Here is an 8758-nt window from a genome sequence, read left to right on the forward strand (position 1 = left end):
GGGTTGTTAAGTTTTAAAACGTAAGATTACCTGGGTTTTGTTGTTGTTTACATTTACATCTAGAACTGTTTTGTTGGATGTCATTGGTGTCTTTTAAGATACTGAGGCTTTGATGCTTACCTGAGTTTCAAGGGAAAGGATCCTTTAATGAGCTTTTAATGGCAAATATGTGTTACCTACCAAACTAGCATATAGAAGATGTTCATCGTGCCTTTGTTAAATTGGAGGCTAAGATGGCATGAATGAAGCAAATTTCCCTCAATGACTGAGAACCTGAGCTTTATACAGTTAAAGCGTATTTTTTAATCGTATGTGTTGGAAAGTTGGGCTATGAAGCGTCGCTGAGCTTTTTTGTTTTTTTAGTAGTAGTTTTTTGGTTAATTATATCAGATTCGGCTTAACTAATATTAAGTAGTGAGGATGAACGTTTTGGGTTTGTGGCTGAGATGGCATTTAACAAACAACTAAACCTACCGGATATCGAGCCTATGTTCACTTGTAATGCTGTGCAGCTTGCTACACCTACTTACTATTTATGAATACAGATTTAATAATCTGTTTGATTTATGTACACCGGTTGATAATTGATATTGTATTAATTATCAACGTTTTAAGCAAGTGATGTTTAGTTGGGCTGAAGATAAGATAAGATAAGAGATAAAGTACATATTTATTTATATAATATCAATTATTAACTTTTGTAGGCTTTCTGTGTTTGTACGTTATGCATTCTTGTTGTTGGCCACATTACGCTGTTGGATGTTCGACAATATTGTTTGTTTGATTTGTTGTTGTGTTTAGGCTCTTGTCCAGGCGATCACGAGTAGTTTTTTTGGGCTCTGGGCCTGGCAACCAAGTGTTGTTTGGTGTGCTTTAGGTCTGCCATGTGTTTTTGTTAATTGGATTCCTCATGGGTTTTTATATTTCCAAATGCCTATATAATTGAGATTTGCATTTTGTAGGCACTGTGTACTTACCAAGCCTATGGTACTTACATAAGTAGCGTTTCTGTTTTTACGACTATGATGATAACATATATTTCATGGTTATTATTATTGCTTGGCGAATGCTTATTCGCAACCATGGCAAATCGTCTTCTCTTAGCGTCATATTAGATTAATAAAACAATGAAACTCGATGTCTTTACCTGGCATGACAATCTGTTGCAGCTATGGAAGAAATTTCTTTAGGCCTATCAGTAACGTTTTAAATTCATATTCTAACGACCGCAATATTATCCGAAACATATATTACTTAGAAAAATAAAAGTAATTTTTCATAACCTTTTTCTAAAAGCATTTTGGATATGTTTATTGAGTTAAATATGCCAAGTACAAAAGAGACAATTTTTGACACGTTTACAAAGTTTGGTTGACGAGGTCATCACATACGATCGACCCATTGCAGAGAAATTAGACGAGCTTACACAGAGGGTATCTAATATTCGTGCTAAACAGTTGGAGCTACAGGCTGCAATCGATACGCTATATACGTCTTATGCAGTGGAAATAGAAAACGAGCGGCTAGATTAGCTCTTATTATATAGTACTAGGTTATCACCCGGGAATACTCCCGGGTTGTGAATCTTTATATCTAAAAAATAAATACCCATAGACATCCATAACAAATACCCATTTCTACACCCGAATAAACGACTTGTTTGAGGGTTATAAAATAAAAGAATAAGTACATAAGCCCCACAATAATGGTGAACAAACAACTGAGACAATGGCCATGTAATAAATCATTCCTAAACCTCTCGAAATATTAGAATTACTTTAGAAAAAGTTGTTTTTCTTCTGCCAATGTGACCTCATGCTTTCTAGCTATAACAGCCAACAACTGAAACAACTTCAAAACTTCATGTGGATGCTTTAGTTTAGCTATTACACGTTAAAAGTGCAAACTATAAATTATAAATTTTGACCCTTTACCTTACCATATGCAATATGACTACAAACCTAAGAGAGACATATTATTTATTAAAATAGAATATAATACACTATTTGTAAAAAGGTGGATAATGACACAACAAAACAAAGTAAGTTAAATTTTGAGGCTTAAAAGACCAAAGTTAAATAAGAGTTTACATTGAATGAATTCGACCCAGTAGGGATAAACCCAGTATCTGTTTTTTTTTTTTACCAACAAACCTTCAATTTTGATGGCATCTTTTACACGTGATGATTGTTTGCTTCAAATAAAGGTAGAACATACATGAGAATAAACATAATAACATTCATCCATCACTGTAAAAATGATTACATTTTTCCTAATAATGAAATCTTGTTCCTCGTACCGTGTGACAACCAAATACGGTAGCCAGTTTTCCGATCCCTTAAGTGAGGTGTAGAGACACAAATAAACGAACTAAAAGAATATTACTTAGAGAAAATTGAACCAAATACTGATCCATCCAGGGTGTTTCTACATGATAACCACAAATGAAGCCGTTCTATAACTATAAAACGATATATACATAGCAATCACCAAACCAAGAAAAAAGAAACATACTTACATTGAATAGTTTGTTCCAAAACTTTGAGGACCAATGGATCCAACTGCAGGTAGTAGCCGAGTCACATGATTCATTTTCCATTCAAGCGAAGACAACACCAAAAGCTCCATTTTCATTATAGTCTTTGATTCAAACACAAACTTTGCCCGTTCCACCTAAACCAACAATAAAACACTCACATAGACATTTTCACAAACACTTGAACTGCATTAAAAACACTCAAAACAAACATATACCTGCCATTTTCAAGTTCAAATACATACCTAGATTATGAATAAATGACTAAACCTGCAATTTTCAAGTTCAAAACATACCTAGATTTTGATAAAATGACTGAAATTTGAAGCAATCGTAAACTCATCAAACAAACCAACTGCTAAAGCTAATTAATCTAATTATAGTTCATATAAAACAAATACTCAAAGTATTGGTATTGCAATAACTGATTCCCCACCATGAATCGTCAATTTCAACCTCTGAATAACAGATACCGATTTTTACCTAAACTGAAGTTAAATTCGCATAATACAAAAGTGGAAGAAGATTTGAAAAGAAATAGAAGCACGTAGTTAGAAGAGAACTAACCTTAGAAGTGAACAAAATCAAATCCGGATGAACCCTTTTGACCGTCGTCTTCTTCGACCACCCTGTTTTTCAGATATGAACCATATTATGCTTCGATTAACTTCTGATTCATCACCTAAAATATAAAGTAGCTTCATTAAAGGGCTGAACAAATAATAGCCATAATACCTAAGCTAAAAAACATCTATTTATGTGTCAAGACAATCACATGCTCTTATATTTTGTGTCAAGACTATCATATGCTCTAAACAAATAATAGCCATAACAGAACATATAATTTAAATGATAACACTCCAATTCCTTTAAAGAAATATGATTAACAAAATCTATAGCCACCATATTTTCTGAGATATTTTCTGACAAGAATTCTCTCAATCTTACGGTTCTTATAAATGTTGTAAAAGCACGTTACCACTACAACTATAACAGACACCCTATAAACATAAGGATGAAGTGTGGTTCAGAGAAAAGAAATATTAACACCCTGAGAGTAGTAAACAGTTACCCTTAGGATATCATATCTAAGATATGCAAATTAATCAAATATGCTCCCTCTTACCTTAGTATAACCATATAATATTAAATAGCAGTAATTTAAAGTGAATCAAGGTATCGAGCCGAGCCGAGCAGTACCATAAAAAGGGATGAATATGGAAACTTGGACAAAAGTGCATCTACAACGATAGAGACATATAAAATATAATAGATTGTTTATACTCATGATGTAACCAATACACTTTTTAGGTATTCTAAGAATTTTGGCAAAAAATGAAACGGGTCAAATGAGATCAAAAGTTTTCCAAGATGTATATTCAATACAAACTCATAATCATTTCATTGAAGAAAATCAAAGTTACTAATATCATAACAACTTACGTGATCAATTTCTAATAGGGATGAGCAAATGGTACTAAATACCGAGACTGAATACCCCGAACCAAAATATTTTAGGTACCGACTTTTAGCGTTTTTAGTACCGGTACCCATTTTTTGGATTTTTCGTACCGGTACTGTACACATTTTTGGGGATTTTCACTACCTGGTTGGTACCAAGCTCCTCTCTACTATCTAACAACTTGGACCATGCATTGTTGGAAATCAAATCACGTGTTTTCTTTTCTCGTATGACAAATCAAAGCGGTAAGTAAGATCTCCCAACGATATAATTCGCCTAAAAGTTACAAAATCAATTTGTAAAATAGCATTTACATTACATATTATAACATTTTTTCCTATTAGCACTTTTGTTAGCTAACAGGCCAAATGTGTAAAATCTAAGAATTTTGGCTAAAAATAAAACGGGTCAAATGAGATCAAAAGTTTTTCAAATTGTACATTCAACACAACCTCATAATCGTTTCATTCAAGAAAAACAAAGTTACTAATATCATAACAACTTACATGATCAGTATAGCTGCAATACGCACTTTGTATTCATTATCTCGAAGCAGCCTCACGTATACTGGAAAAAAAATCCCTCCTATTTTTGATGTAATCATAACCAGATTAGTTAAAAAAACAAAAAAAAAATAACAGAAATAAGAAGATTACTAAATGACCATAGAGCTGACCTACTGTCGCAAAAGTGAGCCAACATGTGAATAAGGACCGTATGGTGCATAACCATAACCATGATCCATATCCCCATATACTCCATGTATAGATCAGAACCAATTGTTATCAACTTATCATAAAAAAAAATAAAAAAAACTATCAGCTAGTTGGAACATCAAAAGAGTGAAACAAAATCTTACATGAGACATATGAACTCCATCAGGATTTACATATCTCAAGTAGTTATCCCAATCATTGGTGGTACCATAATAACCTAAAAAAATGTATCCATCATAAATAACAACCAAAACAAAATTCAAAAATAAAGTAGAAAGCTTGCATATAAATGCACTTATCAAATACAAACATCTTCCTAATCTACATACAAATGTGTATCAAGTTACCTATATAATAATTGCCGTTGGGAAAATAAGCCACTGTTAGATCCATGAAATCTGGTACCAAACGGTTAACTAAACCATCCCAAGGCGGGTTCTGACCATTACCGGTGCCAGTGATATCAACCGAAGACTACCTAATGATCACACATACTTAACATCATAATATGCCTCTATATATAATATTACCTAGTTACAAAACATTAATAAAACAACAGTATAACATATTGTTACATAAACCTTTATGCCTCATCTTCTTAGCGGACTCATGATTACTAATGTCTTCATTGAGAATCCAAAGATTGGTTCTTGAGCAAATGAGCGGTTTCTGTAGAAGAAAAAGTAAAGAATTCCACTTCTTTCAACATTAAATTGGTTAATTAATAACCACACATAATTGAATTAGGATTAAGAATCTAACATACATAATCAAATCAAACTTCTAAACACTATTTTTTACGATTATTCAATACAAAATAAAATATTTAAGCTAAAAGTAAACAAATTTTCAAACCAACATTAATATATTCCAACAATACAATATTAAAATCCTCACTCATAAGTAAAAAATGACTAACACGTATAATTAAAATAATAATCTTTATATCTAATTAAAAGATCATGCTAAAATATCAAAGACTATAATAATCTTTAGCCTTGCCCATTAATGAGTTTTGATACTTTATATTAAAATGGCTATCAAAATTGGAGTCCAGTTTGAACATTTTTCGATCCGAACCAAATTTACACATTTTTTAAGAATGACCTGTTTTGATTTGACCTGAACCCAATTTGACACAAACCAAATTGATACTTCTTTGAAATGACTCGTTTTGACCCTAACCCAGTTTCACCCTAACCAAATTGGCACTAATAATAAAAAGTCTCATTCTGACCCGAACCCGTGTGAGACGAACCAAATTTATACTTTTTAAAATGGACAGTTCTGACTCGAACCAAGTCGAGACCTTTTAAACGACCTGTTTTAACCCGAACCAAATTACTACTTTTTAAAACGGATGGTTTTGACCCGAACCACTGTCTTAAACAATATGTTTCAATTTCATGTAACACACAACCAATAAAGTTTAATAATTATAAAAAAATATAACGTACATAATTAAATCAATCTTCTTAACCCTATTTTTCATTTGTTTTATATTATCCAAATCATAAACCATCCCTTTCGAGCTTACTTGAACAAAAAAGAAAACCATCTAAGGATATTATTATATGGATTATGATCGAATACTGTAAATGAAGTACTTCTATTTTAATTTACCTTATGTAGTGGCATTGAGAATAAGATTTTGGAGTTATAACTTAACATATTGGGGAAATAAAAACACAATGAATTAGGATCAAAATGAGGTGATATTCAAAATCTAAAGAAGCCCAAAATGAAAAATAGCAAATTAGCAACTTACTGCATCATTTTAAAGTTTTAAACTAAAATCAAGTGACATAAATACAAAAGAAAATGTATCTCTAAATCCAAGAATCAAGATTGTGAGCCTATGGTGTTGATTGTTATTTTCAAATTTGGGAATCTTAAGCACCAATTACATTGCAAATCGGAGCCCTAGTTAAAATAAGACATACAAACGATTAAAATGACCAATAGAAAATCAAACTACGCAACAATTTAGAACCAAAATCAGAATCGTCGATTACCAATGTAATTTGAATTCAATGATTACCTTTATCGCAAAACCAAGCAGATGCTGACTTTAGAGGTGAGGAGCGATTCGTACCTATGATCTATTAAGATCGAAGGAATGCAAAAAAAAAAAAAAAAGATCTAATCAAGAATAAAGATGATCAATAGATAGAAAACTGAATCATACCTTGGTATTGATGATCTTTCAGGAATGAGATTTAGGGATGATGAGAAGGAGATGTATGATGGAAGAAACAGAAACCCTAGATGCGAATGAAGGTTGTGTGTTCTTCGGATTATAAGAAATATATAGCCGAAACCCTAAATTGAGAGATGAAAACCGATGAATCTTAGGGAAGAAGATGAAATCTTGTCATCGATTTGAGATAGAGATGCAGAAGCGTATTGAAGAAGATGAAATCTTGGTGATTTTGAAGTCTTGATTCCTTGCGAATAGGAATGAACGGCAGAAGAACGATGAGATAAAAATTAGGGTTTGTAAGGGAAGTGAAAAAAGTTGAAGTCGGGTCATAATAACATTCATACGGATCCCGCCTCAACCCATATACCAAAATTTTTGACCATGATTTTGGAGCCAAAACCAAAATCTAGGTGGTCTTAGCAATTGCCACATCATTTTCCAAGCCCCCACATAATGCCACATAAGCCCTTATTTATCATGTTTATATATATATATATATACATATAGATTATGTTATTTCATAGCAATCATAACTATAAATGATAAAATCTCGAATGACGGTGTTATACAATCAATTGGATATTTAGTAAGTATCAAATATGTATATTCCGTCACCATGACGCCTCCATCGCAACGCACACATGCATCATACTAGTTTAATTTAATACATAATAAAAGAAACCATTAAAAGTTTGAATTACAAGATGAAATTGTTGGTAAAATGTCATTTGGTCGATTCTAGCAAATATTAAAAAATATATTACCACAATCCGGGTCCAATCAGTGGAATGGTAAAACAACAGTTTAATATTCAATCTGATCTGATTTTTACAACACTGGATTTAGAAGTACGATTGGATGGTTAAAGGTATAATAGCATCATCCTAATTTAAAAAAAGGGCAAAAGTAATCTATAAAATACTTTATTATTTGGAAAAAAAAAATATGAATAAAAAATCTTAAATTAAAAATAAAACTTGAAAACCTACGACATACGTTGATCACATGAATCTTTCATGTTGACACCATCATTCAGTTGTATCCACCAGGGCGACCCCTCACATCTTCACAACTACTGTCGGTTGTTTCAACCCCGTGATTCATATCGGGGTCTTTGCTAGGGTTATTCATTCCCGTACCTGTACCTGTACCCGTATCCGTTCCTGTACCCGTACCCGTTCCTGTACGGGTCACTCGATCTTTAACTTTCTGACTAGAGTCCTTAGCCGCACCCAATACATTATCCATTGTTTGTTTTGCCTTGTCTCCCACCCCTTCACTTCCACCCTGCAAAAACCTCAATAGTTACTACCTTGTTCATGATCATTTCGATCTCGTATAGATAACGTGTATATTTGTATGGGTACCTCGGAAGGAGGAGGGGTGGAAACAAAGGAGAAGCAACCGCCTAATAAGCCGTTACCAGAGCGAGCGGGTATGGTGGCTTGAAGGAGAGTATGCTGACGAATAGTACAGACTATCATTGCTCCAATTTTCGTTGAATACATATTGTGTGCGCTGCTTTGTACGTGTTTCTAATCCCCTTAACAACGCAATGAAATAAAAGAGGGTGATTATGTTTATAGCAAGAAGATTGGAGATATGAGAGATGAGATGGGTGGGGTGGCATGTCTGTCGATCGACCTATAATAGAATTTGGACACCTAGCCTTATGAGATGGGTGGGGTGGCATGTTTATCGGTTAATTTTTGGTCGATCGACCTATAATAGAATTTGGACACCTAGCCTTATGAGATGGGTGGGGTGGCATGTTTATCGGTTAATTTTTGGTTTTGACATCACATTTCCTATTTTTAGATGTCTAAAAGAAAAGAGAATGT

At 33.1% G+C, this 8758-nt stretch overlaps 1 protein-coding gene and 1 long non-coding RNA gene across 4 annotated transcripts; both read right to left on the reverse strand.

Annotated features, from left to right (window-relative positions):
* Window positions 1–2115: 2115 nt before the first annotated feature.
* On the reverse strand, window positions 2116–7237 carry LOC110894466. Of its 3 annotated transcripts, XR_002566339.2 has the most exons (9): window positions 6903–7237; window positions 6756–6816; window positions 5296–5383; window positions 5062–5192; window positions 4675–4931; window positions 4505–4583; window positions 3104–3218; window positions 2519–2673; window positions 2117–2427 (listed from the first exon to the last, which is right to left on the reverse strand). It is a non-coding gene; the product is annotated as an uncharacterized LOC110894466 (long non-coding RNA). The 3 variants fall into 3 exon arrangements; XR_004889848.1 differs by having other exon boundaries at window positions 2116–2673; window positions 3104–3165; XR_004889847.1 differs by having other exon boundaries at window positions 2116–2673.
* Window positions 7238–7785: 548 nt separating this feature from the next.
* LOC110896517 (period circadian protein) lies at window positions 7786–8533 on the reverse strand. Its single transcript, XM_022143820.2, has 2 exons — window positions 8285–8533; window positions 7786–8204 (listed from the first exon to the last, which is right to left on the reverse strand). The coding sequence occupies exons 1-2, from the start codon at window positions 8423–8425 to the stop codon at window positions 7950–7952; spliced, it is 396 nt and encodes a 131-aa protein (XP_021999512.1). The 5' UTR covers window positions 8426–8533; the 3' UTR covers window positions 7786–7949.
* Window positions 8534–8758: the final 225 nt, after the last annotated feature.

Source organism: Helianthus annuus, chromosome 3 (assembly GCF_002127325.2).
Source record: "Helianthus annuus cultivar XRQ/B chromosome 3, HanXRQr2.0-SUNRISE, whole genome shotgun sequence".
Taxonomy (NCBI): Eukaryota; Viridiplantae; Streptophyta; class Magnoliopsida; order Asterales; family Asteraceae; genus Helianthus; species Helianthus annuus.